Below are 19524 nucleotides of genomic sequence, written 5' to 3' on the forward strand. Positions count from 1 at the left end.
TCTAATTTGTAAGGAGGATTCAAACTCATTTTAATATAATATTTAGTTCGAGTAAATTATTCATGTATTTTTTATATTTTTTTCATAAATATATAAAATGAATTTTTAACATATAAAATTATAATTAAAATAATATTTTATGTCAATAAAAAACATTTATTTCATGTTTGAGATTATCGATTTAAACTTTATTAGTTTATGAAATTAAGATTAAATCACTAATATATTATGAGATTATCAGGTTAAACTTTAAGATTAAATAATTAATATGCTATGAGTTATTACTAAATTTTATTACTGTAATTCAATTATATTGAATTTAATTTATCATTTATATTAGCGGAATATCGTGTAAAACTGAAGTTAATCAAGGTATTGCAGCGGCAAGCATGTCATTCTTGCTTTTGATTCTTAATGATTTCTTAAGCTTGGTAAGGAAACTGTGATGTAGGCTTTTGATTATTAATGAGTTCTTAAGATTAGTACTCATAGAATTGTGAATTAACTCCAAATAAAACAGGAATTAGATAGTGTTTGGTAAAATTTCCATAATAATCTAGAAACAGATACATTGATAATGTGGGTTGCAGCTCTTAGTTCAGTAGTACAGCAGGTTCACAGTTGTATGTTGGGCATGGAGCCGGCAGCTACAAGAAGGTGCAGCAGCTCCCCAGCTTCATACTTAGCCACCACGGCTGCAATGGCAAAACCTAGAGAACTGTTGAAATTTTATAACACAGTAAGTAGAGAGATCCTGTTGGACTTACCGTCAGAGCCACCGATGTGCTTTCCTGCAACGAACACGTTAGGCACTGTCCCCTGACGATTCCACTCAGCTAGAGCTTGTTGCATCTCCCGTCCATCACCTTTCCATACGCACGAAATTTCCTCAGAAAATAACATAGTACAAAACAAATGTTGAGAACTTTGTTTACAGTAAACATGCTCTAGCTTCTTACTTTGTTCATCCAGTTCAATGACCTTGTAAACTGCTGTCAAATTTCCTTTTCCATCTAGTTTTCTAGTCAAAAACAGTTGAGTACCTGAAGACAACAACAGGGTTGCAGAAAACAATCTCCTCGACCTTCTTTAGTGCCACTTCTAGAGATGGGGTTTGTTTTTTCTTTTCTTTCTTTTTTGGTCTTTTTGCTTGAATTGCAACAACACCGGATCACCTGGCTATTTATCTTGTTTCCTGGTGTTTTAAACGTGTAGCTGTGTAGAGCCAAAGCTGAGACCAGGTGTCTCAAGGTCCATTTACATGCACCATTGGTGGCAGAAAATGGCTGCACCACCTGGCCAGCTTCTGCAAGAAAAGAGAAAAAAAATGGGGAAAATGGGAGGGCTTTGCACATGAAGATCATCAACTTAAAGGGCATTGAGATCACCTGTGTCCAAACTCTCACTTCAGGTTTAACTAGCTATGCTTTATATATACATGCAAATTTTTCACAGGGAAAATTCATTCTTTTTTGTCAGGACTAGCATTGGTTTTGTTACCATGTTGAATGCTTGAGAAACAATAAAGTTGGGTGCATCAGCAATTTCACAGCATTAGAAAGAATTATATTACTGGAACTTCAATATCCATAAATGGTAACACTAAACAATGGACTTTTGTGTCTGTGCAGAAGCCACAGGAAGCCATGATATTATTCCTATAAAGCTATGATTTGGAACATTTGCCCAATTTTGAATTACCAATTGCAGAATTTCAAGAGGTGGTTGTCTCAGCTCTACATTCCTCTGCTGGAAGGTTAGAAAAACTCTGAATAAAACTCAAGTTTTCTTCCAGTTTTTGGGGATGTATAGGCATCATTTGGATGCAAAAATGGCTTCTAAGTCTTTGTACAACCCTTTCGACTTTGACTTCATATCCGAAGAGGAACTTAGAGAAGAGCTCCCACTCCTTTTTGTCCCCCAGAACCCACTCCATTTGGTTCCGCTGCTTGAAGGATCAGTTGGGACTTTGCTTCCATCTTTACTAAAGCTAGCCTTTGCCATTTCCCTTAGTTGTTTTGGCCATGGTTTCTCTGGTGTGCCAGAGCTCCTGCTCCCAGAAGTACTCCGCATCCTGTCGGAAGGAACACCTGTATCCGCTGTGACTTCACCCCCACGTTGAAATGCTGGGAAGTTGCTTTCAAAGCTTTTCATCAATTTCTGAGGGATGAAATACAGGAGAAATCCAATTGAAGCTATTTTCAAACCTGTCAGGAAAGAGTTCCTAGCAGTGTCTATTTGCTTTGTTTGTTCATACAAAGCATACCATTCAGTAATCATTTGTGCCAAGAATCCAAATAGGAATAACATAAGCATGAAGATTCCAATTTTAGTCTCACCCCCAGCTGAAAATTCCTTCTCCAAGAGAACAAAACAAGTGGCAAACATACCCACTTCACAGGAAAGAGAGATGATTTCAACCAACTGTACCTTTTTCTTAATGAAAGGCTTCTTAAGAACAAGGAAGAAAAGCTGAAAAGAGGTAATGCATAACAAGATAACTACTGGAGTTTTAGACAACCAGTTATTCAAGTAGGCACCAGCCAAAACTCCCAGAGAAACTCGTTTCACAGATTCTAGCAGTGTGTAGTATATTCTGAGTATCCCAAACAACTTCTGAATGAAAGGTGCTTCAGCATCTTCTGTTTCATCATCAGAAGCAATGATACGGTCACCCTGTCTGCTGGGATTGTCACCAGATATCTGCGAGACCATGTATTTTGGAGGACCTCTCAAATCTTCGAACAGAGGGCCGAACATGGTTAGGTGGACAGAGTTGGCTTTCTTTTTCCAAGTCCACTGGCCTCGTTTACCAGGACCAAGAGTCACTCTGATGATATCTTGATACCAGTGAAACTGCTGGCCTTCTCGATGGACTTCCTTGTATTGAAGCAGCTTTCCAAGTGTGATTCCGACAGACAGGAACAATAGCAATGACAGCAGTACGAAAGCCACAACACCCAGCAGCAGAATCCCAACTACAACTCCTGAAGGGGTTCCTCCTTGAAACACAAAAGTTGGAAAAGGTAATGTCCCAGTCAAATAGTTTTCAAATGAGTAAAGATGTCTAAACAGGAATTTTCACAGTCAGTATCAATGGAAAAACATTTTCATGTTTCTCAAGATCTGTTTTGGCCATTGCTATGATGTAGACATGCAGTAAAGGAATGTATAACCATGTAGCAGAGGGAAAATCAGCAAGCTTTTTCAACAAAATTATAAGAAATTCCAACTATTCCTTTCACTTATAACTATAACTCTCTCCATGTTGTGCACCACCTTAACTTAAATCCTTTACAACAGATGAACATAATTTGAGGAGTTTCTTTTTGAAATCCTTTACTTATCCATGAATGCTTAACTTTGCTCATAGTTAAGGGAAACATTGTGATGTTTAAGATACCTGCAACTAGAGCAGCAGAAGCCTGGCAGATACAAGGTAGTGCAAGAATTACAAGAAATATCTCAAATCTAGGAAATATTAGTGCTCCGTAACTCCCCTGCTTTTCAAAATCTCTCCTCTTGCACTTCAGAATGAAATAGAGAAAAACATGCAGCAGTACCAAACTGCCACCAATTACAGCTAACCAGAACAAGCTTCTATCAAAATCCCTCCACCTACACAGATGAGAAAAACAGGATATATTATCGATATACATTGTTAGTACTTTAACCTTTGTAAGAAGTATTCAAAATGCATACATACATACATACATACATTCACACACACACACACACACACTCATATCCATCATTGGCCATTGCTACCAAAATCAGCATTTTTATAATTACTAAGATACTTTTCAGTTTCCAGCAAAGTAGAGATATGTGCATGAAATTCTATAATCTTTCTTGACATTTAGTATATGTGCTTTACAAAAATGTTGAATTTAGTCCTTTTACTATAATTTGTATGAATTGAGTACTTGTACTCTCAAAACTTGTTGATGTTAGACCAATCATTAACACCTTCAGGTTGTCTCTATTAAAAATTCTGACAATGGCATTGACCATGATGGCATGGTGTTGACCATATGCTTGCAGGAAACTGTCAACTTTGAACTTTGTACTTTGTCTATATGCTTGCAGGGAACTATTAAACTCATGTCAATTGTTTCTGCATTACTCTGTCTGCAAGATCCATTTAGCAATAGAAGAGTTCGTTGGAAAGACAAAAGAAGGTATATGCTGACAACGTACCCATTTGAATGCAGCTTATCCAAAATATAATCTGCTTCTGGTTTCATGCTTTGGTTCTGCTCACATAAAATACACCTCTGTTACTTAAATGGTGTTCAATGTGAGGTACGAGCTTTTTTCATGAGGAATAAGTGATTTCTGACCTCAAAAAATGATCTGTATTCCATTGCACTAAGTGGTGAACCATATACATTAGCAGCTACTTTGAATTCCTCTTGTTTTGGTTGAAAACTATTGGATATTTCCCAATCATATGCTCGGGAAAAAAAAGAATTCGAACCGTCACTGGGGCTTGAACCCATCATAACAGGCTGAATGTGCCCAGTTTCCCATGGGAGACTAAAATAAGGAATGCTCCACTCTAAACTCCTTGCAAGTTCATAATACTCAACTGGCAATGTGACTGCCAACCACCTAGACAGTGCAAAAACCTGAATGTGGCATGCACTTCTCTGCAGAAAAAGAAAGGCAAGAGAATGGAATTGTTTGTCACTATTGTTTTTATACTTTTACTTGAAAATGAGAAAACATCAATATTGAACGATCTCCACAATCCATTCATGAAACTTTTTGTTGGTCTGAGGTTCATGAAGCTTAATCAAATATTGCATGACTAGTCAAAAGCATTAGAAGAGTTGCATGAAATCTTATGTATGTTCGTCATATAAGAGAGATTAGTTAAGTTCTGGAAATAAAATAAAGAGTTCTGATGAGTTTGGTATCATACAAAGAGTATCCTTGCAGGGTCAGATGACAAAGATGAAGACGGTCTTGAAAATGCCCCAACGGATTGAAGGCTTGCAGTTGACGTGGTGAGAAGCCCCGCAGCAAAACAAGTCAACAAAAAAGCAGCAGTTGCAAAGATGGAAATCACAGAAGAAATTATAGGTATAGAATCTGCATATAGTTGGTATAGCAAACATCAAGGACTTGGTATATTTTCACTCAGCAATTAACAGGGAAAAGTGGGAAAAGATCCTTACAGTGCCTCACTTGGAGAACATTAGACGCCAAATTTTTATTTCCAGCAACATCCCCAGTTACATTTTCAGGGATATTGACAGAAACAACATCATCATCTGCTCGTATTTCTGCAGCATATATGCTTCTACTGATTTCATGGAAGCTGGAATGCATCAAAGCAGGGAAAACAAAATCAGCCTCTTGAATTCTGAGCTGCAGTTTATATTCCTACATAGACTAGCCAAATAGAGGTTGGTAATGAGAAATTACTTGCCTCTGCAAACGCCCTCCTGAGATGGATATCAAAGACGAGTTAAACCCAAAAACTGGCTTCATGAATTTTATGGAAATCGGGACATTGTGTTCTCGTGTCCTCATGTGAGATGTTGTGCTTAATCTCACAGCAGTCCTCTGAGAATCTGAAGATCACATCTATGTCCATGTCAGTAGGCATTTAATGCATCTAGTATCCAACATATAATGATTTAACTCCATGGAATATTAGAATCTTCTTCTTACTGGAAATATTTTCAATTTTGAAGAGAATAGGGGAAACACTGAAAGTAAACTTTATCCCCTATGAGATGTGAATTTCTTTATAACTTCTTTTAGAAATGTAGCTTGTACCATATAGGAAAGTAACTGGTGCCACAGGAGAAACGGGAGTCCCCTGTCTGCTTATTGTAGAGTTTGGAGTGAGGCTTATTGTTACTATAGCAATATCAGATATATTAGCAACCTGAAAGGAAACAATGAAATGACTTGAGAACATTAAATAGATAAACCAAAGGCAAAACCTGTTTGTACAGCAATGATGAGTGAAAACTATAGAACTGACTGACTAACCAGAAAGCCAAATCTGCGATTCCCATGATGTTCTCCACTGATGGGAAGAAGCCTACCCTGCCTTATGTTCAGAGAACTTAGAATCTCAGCTGATGAATTGAGAATAGGTGCTGAGAAGTATAGGTACACCTTCAGGTTATTATGATTATTGGTTGCCCGCACTGTTCTAATTTCACTATTAACTTGAAGCAATTTCTCAGGAACATGAGTCCTCAGGTCAACAAATACACTTCTTCTATCTGTGAAACACAAGCAGCCACAAGCATCAAGTTAGGGTTAGAACATGTCAACAATTTATGAGTAAATACATCTCAAACTGAAAAAAGTGGGAACAAAAGAACACTCAAAGCAGCCAAGTAATACTTGATAGAATTTTCATTGTCCAACATGGCAAAGGACAGACTTGACCAGTTTGTAACATTCTTTTATCTGGCTACTAACAACCCTATTTCAAAGAAATTTATACAATGGTCCCATCATTTTAATGTGAAAGCATTCTTATATAACTACAAAATGTTAAAGATCTTTCCAATAACTTCCTGCTGGAAAGGAGATAATGTGAACTTTAAGTGAGATAAAAAAGATGAACAACTTTAGAGAAGCTTTTATATCACTTATAACCATATTTAAAGATTGAAACAGAGATTACTTTTGAAGGAATTTTATCTGGCATACGATGATAATTAGTATAAGAATAAACAAACAAGAAAACTCACCAAAATGCACCTGAAAACTTGAATTTGCTGATCTAGTAAATGTGTTCCCAGCAGAATCAGTACAAAAACTCCTGTCCATTACCAATACCAATCGTCCATACTGAGCAGCAGATGATATGGCCACCAAAAGGGAATACTTGAGGTTTGGCTCCAGAATGATGAGTGATGAGGGTACAACTTGGCCAGCACCATAAACAAGCAGCTGCAAAGAGATGCAGACTTCTTTGTTAGAATTTGGTCACTAATTTTTTGCATAAACTGATATAAAAGACTAATGACTGATCTTAAGAGAAAAATGACAAGGAAAATCATTAAAAGACACATCACAACATCACAGAAAACACTCTTGACAGCGTTGTGATCATACATTGTTGTCGATCAACTAACCAAACTTTAGAAGATGGAAAGCAAAGGGGTTACCCCAGCTTCTGCAGTTATGAACAACACCAGTTAATTTAAAAGAATTTAAGCACCTACTCACATTGCAATCATTTACAGACGAACATCTGAAACCTCCTCCACCAGGACAAGATTCAGTGAAAGAAATATTTACAGAAACATTTAGAGCATTTGTGAAAGGTGCCGATGAGGTTACATATGCTGTGGGAGGGACTGTGTCTGCAAAAGTAAGGTAGAATTGGCCTTAGCAAAGGACTAGACAGGAACCAAATCCACTATAATTGGCAACATGTGCAAACTTGAGTTAAATATCAGAAGAATGATAGCTGCAGTTTCTGCAAGATTTACAGAAAGCAAACATGCTCTTTTACACAAACAGCAATTCATGCATATAGCAGGAGGTCCCGTTGAATGTCTTCAGAAGAAGAAACAAAAAGAATTGAGAAGAAAGATATTAAAGCAAAAATACAAAGATACTAAAGTTGGAAAAAGCTCTGGTGCATAAAAGATTGGGAGTTCAGAAATCCAAGATGATTTTGCAAAACATTTCAAGCTGACACATTTCTGGTGCATTGCACAATGCGTTGGAAGAGGACTCGTTCGAAGACTTTTATGGTATGAGCAAAGTTGATTATGTAAGTGACTTGTTGTAGATAGGAGAAAAGATGATTACAACTTATAAAGGATAAAGGAAGGTTTCTTAACCAACAGTCCAGTTATAGCTACTGCAGCCAGCTCCTTGAGAGCCATTTATGCAGACCCCAAATGTGTGGTTTCCATCCGGCAAGCCTGAGTACAAAATCTTTCTAGCTCCACAGTCTGAAGCAGAGCCATAATCCAGCTGCATTCATGGCATCATAGGAAAGGAGTTAGCAATCGGAAAAAGAATTCTCAACCAATTCTTGACTAAATGAGTCAAAATCATGAGCAGTTTCTTCAGTTCCAGTATAGTAGAGAGGAACAGTAGAAACCTGAACAAAAAAAAAGGGTAGAATAATTCAAACAAGGTAATGCTACTTAGTTTCTGTGCAACTTTGCCAATATTAGATTCTAAAACGTTGAAAAGAAGTTGAACAATTTAACTAGGAGAGAGAGAATAACCAAGAACTGTAAATGAGCAAATGTAGCAAGCAGTGTCACTAACAAACCAACCTTGCAAGTGATGCTACAGTCTGAGCAAGTGCCATTGCCACCTCCCAAAACTTCAAAGACAAATTTGGCTGAGCTAAGGTGAGATAATGCATGAGGAGCCCTTAAGAACTTCACTGAGAACTCTGAACCGTCACAATTCCCTTTGAAAGACAAAGCTGAAAAAACCAAACTAAGCAAAAGCACACATGACACCTTGAGCAAACCCATTTCAGAGGAGACTCCAGAGACCAGACTGAAGTCTCAAAGACGTACAGGCTAGAATTCCATTAGGAAAAGGGAGCCATTATTGTGGGGTCTGCCTACAACGTTCAAAAAATAAGGAGAGAAATCAAATTAATGCATTATGTGGGGATAATAATGTTGGCAAAAATGTGGTGGAGACCAAAGAAAGGGAAGAAGACGCAGATTATTGGCAATAAGAGTGGTTTAGAAGGTGAGTAATGGTAGTGGTTGATGATAGTTTACCAGTTTAAGAATAGTGCACATGAAACTGACACTCTAGGACAGGTTGTGTTTCGCGTAGATAAGCAAGAGAGAGAGAGAGAGGTTGAGAGATTCCAAGGAGGATTTGCACTAAATTAGGACAGACGCCCAAGGAGTATCAACTGCTGTTTTTTGGTTAAAAGTCATGCCAGAGGGGCTTGAAAAAAAAAATACAGTGCAAATAAATCACAGAGGGAGAGAGCATTAAGCTTTTGCTCCTCTCAAGTCAGTGTACTTACTGCTACCTAGATTCAGTATCCACCATCCAGCCTAACTTTGACATACCAAAACGCTTTGGTTTTTATGCCGGGTGATGTCAGAAAAGCATTGGTACCGGGAATTAGTTTAACAAAGAGCAAGGAGTTTACAAATTTTTCAACATATGGTACAGTTATGATGCCACTGCCAATAACTTGGAGCATTTAATTCAATGCTTATTGCTTTCCAGTTTGCAATCCTGCTGATTGATAAGTACTCCACCTTGCCTACTCCTTGGGGAACTTTGACTCATTACCACAAACCAATTTATTATTTCTTCCAAGGAAGTAGACCATTTGCCAATTCTCTTCATAATAACATTTGATGTGAGGCAGATTCATACAGGAATTGAATTTTCTGATTCATAAACAATAACAGAGAAAAACCCATTTTTTCGTGTTGGAATTAATAGCTAACAGTGGTCCGACATTGACAAATGCTCACATGAAGAATAGGAAGGCCAAGGGTGTTCAACATATTTTTGGACAAACATCAAGCTTAATGCATATATATTGGTGGCCTCAATTTCTGTTTGATTTGCCTTTGTCTTTTCACTTGATAAGAGAAACACTTTCACGTGGACGTGGAGCTCTCTCAAGACAGATACCATGTTTTATCCAGAAAATGGCCATTTTTATTGCGTTTGTCATTAAATTTGTGTAGTGTACAGCTTGAGCAGATTCCATTTAACGGCCCCATTTTATACAGCCAATAACAAGCCTACTGTAACATGACCCACGTTTTTTTTCTTAATTCATTGACCAGTTTACCATTTTTTTATACAAAAGAAAATTCGGAATCATACATTCGAAATTAAACAAGATACCAGTAAAATCAACCCTTCTTTATTCCATTGAATGACCTCATTTTATTCAGCTATGTTTGAGTAAAAAACAAATGTCTCACATTTTTTTTCCTGATTTATTGATCAATTTATCATTTTTTATAAAAGAAAATTCAGAAATAAATAAATTGTTATTTTTTCGTATTAAAAGATATATTATATCTTACGTAAATCGTACACTCAAATTTACAAAGATATGGTAAGATTTGAACTCAATAACTTATCAGTTTTACTGTGAGACAGACTAAATTAGGAAAAGATTAATGAATCATCCGAAGATTTAGAGGCAACAATTAAATTCTCAATGATGGTTACTATTCAAAGCTGATTCAGAGAGGCATCATTTTCAACAATGAATGTAAAAGAGAAAAGAGGGCTTTAACAGACAAGGAAGTGTAGGTGTCACCTGGTGAGTTAGGCCCACAGTAGAGTAAGGAAACAAAATGGCAAAGACAGAGAAAGAAGGTGGTTGAGGACCTCATCATTTAAATTGACAAATTGCAGCAGCAGTTTCCAATAAGATATATTGGTTTTGAAGCACAACCTCAGAAACATTATCTCCTTACCTATTGGCAGTGCCCCTTCCATTCCTCTCCCATGACTCTTTTTTGAGAAAGAACAGTGCAAATATATATATATATATATATAATAGACAATAAGAGATGATAGCCATAAGATATAAGACAAAAAGAGAGAATAATTTTTGCCATGGAGAAATGGACTGATACCAAATGGGCACAGCAAAGCAAGCTGGATTCAACAAGTGCAGTGTTAAAAGAAAAAACCCTAGGTTAGGCATAACATTATTTCAAGAGAATGGGTTAAAAAGAATGGATGGTCATACATTAATTACCAGACAATAGCAACCCAAAAGGTGAACAACTGGCATACATACGGATACAGGCCTTAGGAAGAGGATGCTTTGCAAAATTCCCATGAGCAAAAAGAAGCGTGAACATTTAAATACTCAATGTATTCTAGTACATAGTTGATATGAAATTTACAACTCGATTTTGATATTAATTATCATGGTCCACACCAACTTACAAGATATGTTTATTTTGGCCTATTGAGCTTCACAGTTTTATTCTAAAAATATACGTCTCACAAGTTGAAGATAGTGTGAATATTTAAATATCTAATTGTATTCTAATACACAATTGATGTGAGATTTTCATGATTCCCTAAAGAGACCGTGACACTGTTACAATAAGGAAGTTTGAACAAGTTACAAACCCAAGGTCAAGCTGAACCAAATAGCACAAAATAAGATCATTTCAGGCCATCTGAGGCCCATGAACATATGCTTTTTAACACATATTCCAATTTTTCAAATGAAGAATCCTTTGCAAATAAATGTCGGGTACTTAACATTTTGCATAACCCAGAATGTGCAGCATGTTCCTCAGTTGTTTTAATCATTTCTGACAACAGGTGCAGAAAGATTACAAGAATGAACATATTGAATCTTTCAGTATTTAGTCAAGGTATCATCGAATGCAGTAATGAGTTGGCAGATTGTACTGTAACAGAAAGTCACAAAACGGCCAAATCCTTGTTTCCTGGTCGATGCATAAGAAAATAACAAAAGAAAAAGAACAGAACTTTTGAGAAGTAACAGTACCTCGAAGATGGCTTCAAATAGCGAATTATCCTCATGTTGCTAGCTATATCAACTGCAGCATTGGAATCTTATCCCAAAAGAAAAGAACAAAAGGAACAAGGACCGTTTCAGGCCCACCAATTGCCACTACTCACACGTGAATACTCCCCTCCCAAATTTGTAAAAGGCTTTCTAACTGAAGTACTTTAACTGTATGCATTTCAAGGAAGAATGCTCTTGATGCTGTGATACAGGCAAGGCTAAAACCAGTCTTGAGCAGCTCAGCAAAAGAAGCAGACATTTGGATTCCAGTTGAGTATAAACGAAAAAAGGATCAATAACCACATAATATAGAGAAAGTTATGTCTGCTACATAAGTATTTCAGTGCCGAAAGGTTTTTTAAGATAATGCTCCTAACCTTTTTACTTCCTCTGTAAATCTATACTAATCACACTTTTAAATTCTCCCTGATTAAATAATTGATTGATAGGGTAGCATATGAAAGCCCTCGTTTTAAGGGTAGATGTCTGAGCCCCACTTGACACAGAATTTTCATGCATAATTGCATATCTTGGGCAAAACAACCTGTCATGAATAATTGGAAACAACAAAGATTTGATATGTAGGCAATACATATCTAACTAAGTTTGAAAAAAGATTTTGTAAACCAGCATCTTTGGTTCGATGTGAACTCAACGAATGAGATGTCCTTAAATGCAGCAAATATCACTTTTTGGCATCCATATGCGAAGAAGACGGTCATAAAATGAGCAAGTGGCTACAATAGTACTCTTGGTCTTGCCTACTGGTAATAATTTATCTTTTTGCCAATCTGCCCCATATGCAAGCGAGCCATGCTGATTGTAAGTTTCAACAACTTCAGGTTTCTCCCCTCCAATCTTGACAATTGCAAATCCGTTATGCATACAAGCTGCCAAGACCAAGCCTGACACAAAAGGATGGTGCTTGATTCTCCAAACTCCTCCCCCAAGACAAACTGAAGTTTCATTTACTGGCCTTGAGATCGACCTTAGATCCCATACCCTCAAGTACTCGTCATAGCTACCTGTAAGTATGATATTTGGATCACAGCGGCTCTTGGCAATGCAACAAACTCCCATTTTATGGACCTTGGAATTCTGGAATACCATCTGGGCTGGACTATCCCGCATATCCCAACAACTAAATTTGCAGTCATCAGATCCTGTATATACTAACTGTGGTTGTTGAAAGTCGAAGCAAGTTGTCCATAGTTCAAAATCATGTGCCTTCCACTCTTGTAATGTTTCTATTCCAGACTCTACAAGGGAAATTATTGAGACAGAACCATCTGATAGACCAACGGAGATGGATGTGGCCGATGGGTTCCAATCCAGGAAAAGGCACATGGAGGAGCTGATTTTTTCACCACTGACTGCATTAAGAAGGCCTCCTGCATCGAACATAAATAAATTTAAGAAAAAAATAAAATGCATTTATAAAACAAAAAAAATCTAATCTCATGCTCCATAAGCAACATGCTTTCTCTAACAATAGCAATAGAAGAATAATTTTAAATGCGAAGAACTTGATGTAGAATTAAAAATATTAAAAACAATTGTGGAACAGTCCTAAATAAGCAATTGAATTCACATGATCATATCGAATGTGTACAAGCTTAGAATGATAATCAAACTTAATGATGAATAAACTCTCTTCCTCTAGCTGCAGATGCTCACATGACATAGCTTAGGATATATTTGCTCAACAGAGTAATATTGTACATTTTATGGCCATGATTAACTCGAAAAGAGTTAAGGTTAGTTAGCTAAAGCATTAGTCATAGGGCAAAAGTTGTTAAAGTTCACTCAAGCGCCAAAAATATGCTTTCCCCCTTTTATTACCACAGAAACTTTAATTAGATGCATAGCACATTTTGAATCAATTTTACACTACTCCAATGTTTGCCAATCACTCTGTAACAAGGAGCAAAATTTGAAGTAGTAGCAGAAGACGGATGGCAATTTGAACTGAACGCCAGTATTAGCATGCTCTGACACTAACCTAAAGTAGAAAGAAATAATTTTAAAAGTTCATATATGTTTGTATACATGCTACAAGTAAGGGTCTCTAGAGTAAAATTATACCATCAATTCAAGTATCTTATATATTTTTCCCAGTTAATGGAAATTTTTAATACCTAAGCCATAATTACTCCCTTTAAGTCCATTACTATGCATTAAACAACACGATGAAATGAACATTACAGCGTAAAAAGCATGATCTTTGTTTCTTTTCCCCAAATTTTTTTAGTGGTCCTGCTATGGAAGATATTCAATCATTAGAATCTTCAATCCAATGACAACGCGGATTTCCAACCGTAGCAAAGTAAGTTTGATAAAGTATGAATAACTTTCAGTCATCAACACAACAGGACTAACACACACACACACAGCTCCACATAACTTGAAACAATACCTCTACTACCTTCCTCTCCATCAGAGCGACCCTCTAAACTGTAAATTTTCAAGTACCCATCAGCATCAGCTTGAGCAAGGAGAGGACCCACATTGCCTCCGACAGGGCTCCACTTAATATCAAAAATCCCAGCGGTATCCACCCGATGAAACAATTCGAGATTACCCTTTTCAGCATTCACATCAAACAATGAAATACTACCGGCTCGGCTCGGTTGGTCGCCTTCTTGCAGCGTGTAAGTCGAAGCCGCTAGCACGTGTTGGTAACCTTCGTGCGGGCAGAACTCCACGGCATCGGCATTGCCTTCTAAATAGCAATGAGCCACGTCCATTCCTCTACTGCGCATTTCATCAAACAGGTTATAAGCACACAATTGACAGTTAATTTAACCAGTCAAACAGGGAAAAAAAAAAGAAAAAGGAAAATTTTGGGTTATGATTAGCGCGAAAATGGGAAAAATTAAGAGAATGAGAAAATACCGTTATGTTTGTTAGTTGGAAGTTTTGGAAGTAGGAAAGTTCCAGGGAGGAAAATGATAAGCGCACGGTCAAGGAATGAAGAACAAAGTGGGCCTGACATACGGCCCAAGGACTTTTATTCCAAGTTTATTGGGCCGATTTGGGCCCTGGGGCCGAAGATAATATTAAGAAAAGTGTGCATTAAACTATATATTTGTACTTGAATTTTTTAAATAAATGTTTAATTTTTTATTACATTCATCGAGTTTTTATAATTTTATTTTAAATTAAATAAATACTTATAAATAATAATTTATTAATTATTATTAATTACAATGTCACTTGTCATTTATGTGTTAAACATTGCATATTAACATGTTATAATAAATAATAATTATGTGATATTATGACATGATCATGTAATATTTTTTATTTTTCAAATTATGTCACGTGGATAAAAATTGAAAAAGGATATTTTGATTAATAACAATTAGTGTAGGATCTTTTTGACTTAAAATAAAAATATAAAAGTTTGATTTGAATGTAATAGAAGACTAATGACTTATTTAAATTTATTTTAAATAATTCAAAAGTTCTTAAAGTAATTATACATGTATTATTTTACTCAATTATATTTTATTTATCAAATTCTTCCTTTACTTTCTTTGTTCCCATCTCAACATCTTTTGTCCTCTTTTTTGTATTTTTTTATTACTTGTTCACACACACTCGCACACGTACACGCACACATATATATATAACATTTTACATTATTGAAAATAAATATCAAAAATAAAATTTTCATCCAAAATACAATAACCTAGAAGTTTTCCTTAACTTTTGTGCCAAATCAAGAATGAATAAATATTTCAATTTGAGATGCTTTCATAATTAATTTATTTTTCCTCCCCTTTATTAGCTTTGTTGCAACTTTTTACCCAAAAAAAGTTACAATACACTCTACAAAATAAAATAAAATAGAATTCAAAAACTTATAGTGTGTGTGTTTGTTTCAAATTTAGTATTAACTATATAAGTTTGGAATAATTGTATCCAAAATAATTGAATGATAAAAACTAGAGCTAGGGTAAAAGGGTTGATCAACATAGTCAATTACTATCTAGTTCAGTAGTTATTACTTAGGGATTGGATTTGACGAGTAAACATGCGTACACACATAAACATATAAATTCGTAAAAATATAAATAAAAATCATACATAAATACACAAATTCATACTCGATTCAGTAATTATTTTTCTCTTTAAAAAGACTAAGATTCAAAGTCAGAATTTCTGTTCCTCTCTTATACCTCTCATATGTACAAGAATAAAAAATTGTGAACAAAGATCATAAATTTATTATTTTGTATGAGAATCATATAAATTTTGGCCGAAAAGGAAAGATGGCTAGGTTTTGTTTATATTTAAATCACGTTTCTTAACTCTCATTCGGCCGTTTAAGAAGAGTGTTTGTGTGTTTGCAATTAATCAAAAAGTAGGGCATGGATTCATCATAGTTTAATTGATTGCGTCTAATTAATTAATAAGATAAATATGCATGAACAATACCATAGTATTAAACAATGTGATCACGATGACTTTTAGGGCCTCCACCATGTAATGTCTGCACTAAATTTCATTCCCAAGGCCAGAGGGTTAGGACCGGAGTTCGAATTGTTTAAAGTTTTAGATTCTCATCTATCCAGCCCATGGAAAGGTGGTCAGGGAGTTTTTTTTTTTTTTTTTCTTCTTCTTTTATCCTTTTTTTAGAGTTATTATATGCATGATAAATAGTCTATATCCATAATAGTTTTGAAATGAAAATTTTAAGTTCGAAATCTCTTTATTGCATGAATAAAATGTTTGATTCGGACGGTTAATTTGTTTGTTTTAATAGTATATAGTATTAGATTTGAGTATTAATGATACTTTATCGACGTGATTCAAAATATAAGTTCTTTTCATGTTTCACGTGTTACAATATTTTATAATTTATATCAATGATCTATAGTTTTGAAATGAAAAATTTATGTTTGAAATCTTTCTCTAATGAACAAAATGTTTGATTCAAATAGTTAATTTGTCTGCTTTAATAGTAAATAGTATTACATTCGAGTACTAATGATTGTTCATCGAAGTTATTCAAGATGTAAGTTCTTTCTATGCTGCACGCGTTGTAATGTTGTATAGTTTATATCAACAACATATATATAGCTTTGAAATCTCTCTCTTCCTCTTATCAACAAAATGTTAAATTCAAATAGTCAATTTGTTTGTTTCAATAGTAAATAGTATTAGATTCGAGTATTAATAAAATTTTCATCAACATTATTCACAATGTAATTGTTCAATTTATATCAACAATATATAATTTCAAAATGAAAGTTTAAAGTTTAAAATGCCTCTCGTATGAACAAAATGTTTGATTCTAGCAATTAGTTTATTTATTTTATTAATAAATAATATTAACTTTGAATATTAATAATGTAAGTTCTTTCTGCGTTGCGCATATTGTAATATTGCATTTGAAATCTCTTTCTCATATGAATAAAATTTTTGATCTAAACAATTAGTTTGTTCAATTCATCAACAAATAGAATCAATTTCGATTATCAATGAGTCTCCATTAACGTTATTTAAAATGTAAGTTCTTTTCTTATTGCGTATCTATCTGTCTCTAATTCGATTTATATCCAACACAAAAAAAGAAAATTCTTGCTCTTTTAATTGTAAAAGTAAAAAATAAAATATCCGAATATTTAGTTTGAGGAAAAATTCAAGCCATCATTAATTGAAAAAAAATGAATTTAAATATAGAGAGGATAAAAAAATAATTTTCATTTATTGATAGCTCAGCAATTGCAAATTTAATTATCCCACTTGCTTGGTCAGAATAGTGCATGGCTGGATTAACTTAAAGATGCCGTACAAGTCCAATGGGGGGAAGAAGCAAATTCCTATCGTGTGATCCACACACGACCTAGATTCCCTTTAGAATTTCTCCCCTCATTTCCTTCGACCTTTGTAGGTTCAAATTTCAATGACGTTGATTATTCTTCTCCCTTCATTCTCAACCTTCCAACCCTTTCACCCCTTCTGTGACTTCAAACCCACGAAAATCATGCCATCAGATAAAGAAATAATTAAAAATTAAATACACATTAATCAATATAATGGACGGTTTAATTAAAAAATAATAAATCTCACTTACATTTCAAGTGATATCTTATGATTTTTTCCTTCGTTAATGTCACCTGAATATATTTTTTTTTTCAATTTACTACTTTGTGAATAATTTCTGTTCTTATAAGAAGTTAGATTGCTAATTTTACTAAATAAAAATCTTAAAATATCTTCAACTCCAAGTTAATCTATTTGTTCACATATATTCATTTTTTTTCTCACTTGATACAACATTTTGTGGATAATTTTTGTTCTCATAAGAGATTAAGCTATTAATTTTACTGAAGAAAAATAGCAAAAATATCCTTAACTCAAAATTAATCTATTTGTTGGCATTTAAAGATAATTTTTTGCTAGTTTATTGAGAAATATTAATCGTTTAACTTTTCGTGGAGATAGAAGTTATTCACAGAATACTAATTAAAAAAAATACATGAAGTGTTAATAAAAAAATTCATAATATATTATGTAAAACAATTGAAATCACAAAAGACATAAATAGAGTTTACCCTTAATCAATTAAATCACATTTGCTTAAAATAAGCTTAATTTGTAAAGAACTAGTATATATATAAGATCAGCATATATAAAGTCAATTTGTCAGCTTATGGTTATAGTTGAGTCCAAGGGAACAAAGGAAAAAGGTAGGCATTAGTTCAGTTCCATGGGTGTTCTTTTTACATTTATTTATTTATAAATTAAAAGTCACATCCCCTAAGTTTACTAAGAATGATGATGAAAATTTTGATTAGGGAAAAAAAAACTTAAATTAAAGTTAAAGTGGAAGAATAACTGCAATTATATTGCATGATGAACATTTGTCCTATCAGAATCAAAGGTACTTTTGTGGTAATTTAACAAGACAATTTCACTCACGGCTCATGATTCCACTAGCCCATAGGCGACTTCTTCCCACTACTATACTTATTGTTTTATTTTTTTAATTTATATTATATAATATAGATGTATATAGAGAGATGGTTAATTTAAATACTTAAAATTTCAAACTTCGAATGTATTATTTTAAATATACGAGGATATATAAGAATGGATGTATACTAATGAACATACGAGGATATATAAGAATGAATGTATGCTAATTAACATAATGGTTATACGTAAATATCAAGTAAATTTTGTGTAATCTTTAATTTTTATTCATAATTTATAAAGATTGATTTTTAAAATTTCATTAATTTTGTCAACTGTCATTAAAATTTTACACAATCGATCACCTTAACATTATGTGAATCATTACGTGGATGTTCACATGGTAAAACAAGTGAGTTAAGTTGTCATTGGTGTCTAGGTGGTAAAAAAGTGAACTCTATTAATTTTTTAAGGTGAAATTAATAAGATGTAATGTAAGAAATTTATGAGTTGTTGTGACAGTGTTATTATTGATTTTTAACAATAATTGATGATATAAATAGATTTGAAATATCATTAAGATTAAAAATATTATACAAGAATTACATACAATCAGAGGCCACCTAACAATTTTTAAATTTTTATATTTACTTTTATTTTTTTGAAATTTTTAATTTCGTCCTAATAAAAATTTTAAAATTTTTTTAACATATTTTTATTTTTTAAAAATTTTAAAATTTTACTTTTATAATAATTTTTTATTTGATGAGATATCCCATAACAATGAGTCAACAATTAATTTTAGTAGACTTTAGAATTACAAATAAAACTTATTGCAATAAAATTATATCCAAACCCTACTTCTCAAAATCTCACAACTATCCCTTCTTGTTCTCTTTTCTTCTTACCAAATAGAAACAAAGAGTCATTTTTTCCTTACACTTTTTTATTTGAGCATTCTCTGTGCATAAAACCTCTAGTTAATAACTTAAATTTCATATCACGATAATTGATAAGTTTAGTTTATTTACTGTTATTTTATTTTTAATGTTGTCAACTTTAAATTTTTTTTTATTTAATAGTTTCTATTT

At 33.9% G+C, this 19524-nt stretch overlaps 3 protein-coding genes across 4 annotated transcripts; all 3 read right to left on the reverse strand.

Moving 5' to 3' along the window:
* LOC18603933 (glutaredoxin-2, mitochondrial) lies at positions 487–1379 on the reverse strand. Its single transcript, XM_018116978.1, has 4 exons — positions 1168–1379; positions 960–1084; positions 768–866; positions 487–695 (listed from the first exon to the last, which is right to left on the reverse strand). The coding sequence occupies exons 1-4, from the start codon at positions 1377–1379 to the stop codon at positions 616–618; spliced, it is 516 nt and encodes a 171-aa protein (XP_017972467.1). The 3' UTR covers positions 487–615.
* Positions 1545–8807, reverse strand: LOC18603934. The gene is made up of 13 exons (XM_018118133.1): positions 8277–8807; positions 7830–7965; positions 7207–7343; positions 6726–6927; positions 6010–6248; positions 5791–5902; positions 5438–5582; positions 5184–5326; positions 4928–5097; positions 4344–4652; positions 4201–4256; positions 3404–3618; positions 1545–3002 (listed from the first exon to the last, which is right to left on the reverse strand). Exons 1-13 carry the CDS (start codon positions 8481–8483, stop codon positions 1816–1818), a joined length of 3258 nt encoding a protein of 1085 aa, XP_017973622.1. The 5' UTR covers positions 8484–8807; the 3' UTR covers positions 1545–1815.
* On the reverse strand, positions 12004–14474 carry LOC18603935 (diphthine methyltransferase homolog). Of its 2 annotated transcripts, none has more exons than XM_018116905.1 (3): positions 14402–14474; positions 13932–14260; positions 12004–12897 (listed from the first exon to the last, which is right to left on the reverse strand). In XM_018116905.1, the coding sequence occupies exons 2-3, from the start codon at positions 14251–14253 to the stop codon at positions 12176–12178; spliced, it is 1044 nt and encodes a 347-aa protein (XP_017972394.1). In that variant the 5' UTR covers positions 14254–14260; positions 14402–14474; the 3' UTR covers positions 12004–12175. The 2 variants fall into 2 exon arrangements, with proteins under 2 accessions (XP_017972394.1, XP_017972393.1); XM_018116904.1 differs by having other exon boundaries at positions 13923–14260.

This window comes from Theobroma cacao, chromosome 3 (genome assembly GCF_000208745.1).
Source record: "Theobroma cacao cultivar B97-61/B2 chromosome 3, Criollo_cocoa_genome_V2, whole genome shotgun sequence".
NCBI lineage: Eukaryota > Viridiplantae > Streptophyta > Magnoliopsida > Malvales > Malvaceae > Theobroma > Theobroma cacao.

What these genes read in the sequence shown, in the direction of transcription:
- LOC18603933 (XM_018116978.1), bottom strand. Translation starts at nt 1,379, where the DNA reads ATGCCCTTTAAGTTGATGATCTTCATGTGCAAAGCCCTCCCATTTTCC. An exon ending in ATAAATAGCCAGGTGATCCG is followed by an intron (nt 1,085 to 1,167) that starts GTGTTGTTGCAA and finishes GCACTAAAGAAG; the next exon opens with GTCGAGGAGATTGTTTTCTG. An exon ending in GCACATCGGTGGCTCTGACG is followed by an intron (nt 696 to 767) that starts GTAAGTCCAACA and finishes TTGCCATTGCAG; the next exon opens with CCGTGGTGGCTAAGTATGAA.
- LOC18603934 (XM_018118133.1), bottom strand. Translation starts at nt 8,483, where the DNA reads ATGGGTTTGCTCAAGGTGTCATGTGTGCTTTTGCTTAGTTTGGTTTTT. An exon ending in AAGTTTTCAGGTGCATTTTG is followed by an intron (nt 6,249 to 6,725) that starts GTGAGTTTTCTT and finishes TGTGTTTCACAG; the next exon opens with ATAGAAGAAGTGTATTTGTT. An exon ending in TGTTCTCCAAGTGAGGCACT is followed by an intron (nt 5,098 to 5,183) that starts GTAAGGATCTTT and finishes AACTATATGCAG; the next exon opens with ATTCTATACCTATAATTTCT.
- LOC18603935 (XM_018116904.1), bottom strand. Translation starts at nt 14,253, where the DNA reads ATGGACGTGGCTCATTGCTATTTAGAAGGCAATGCCGATGCCGTGGAG. An exon ending in TGGAGAGGAAGGTAGTAGAG is followed by an intron (nt 12,898 to 13,922) that starts GTATTGTTTCAA and finishes TGTTCGATGCAG; the next exon opens with GAGGCCTTCTTAATGCAGTC.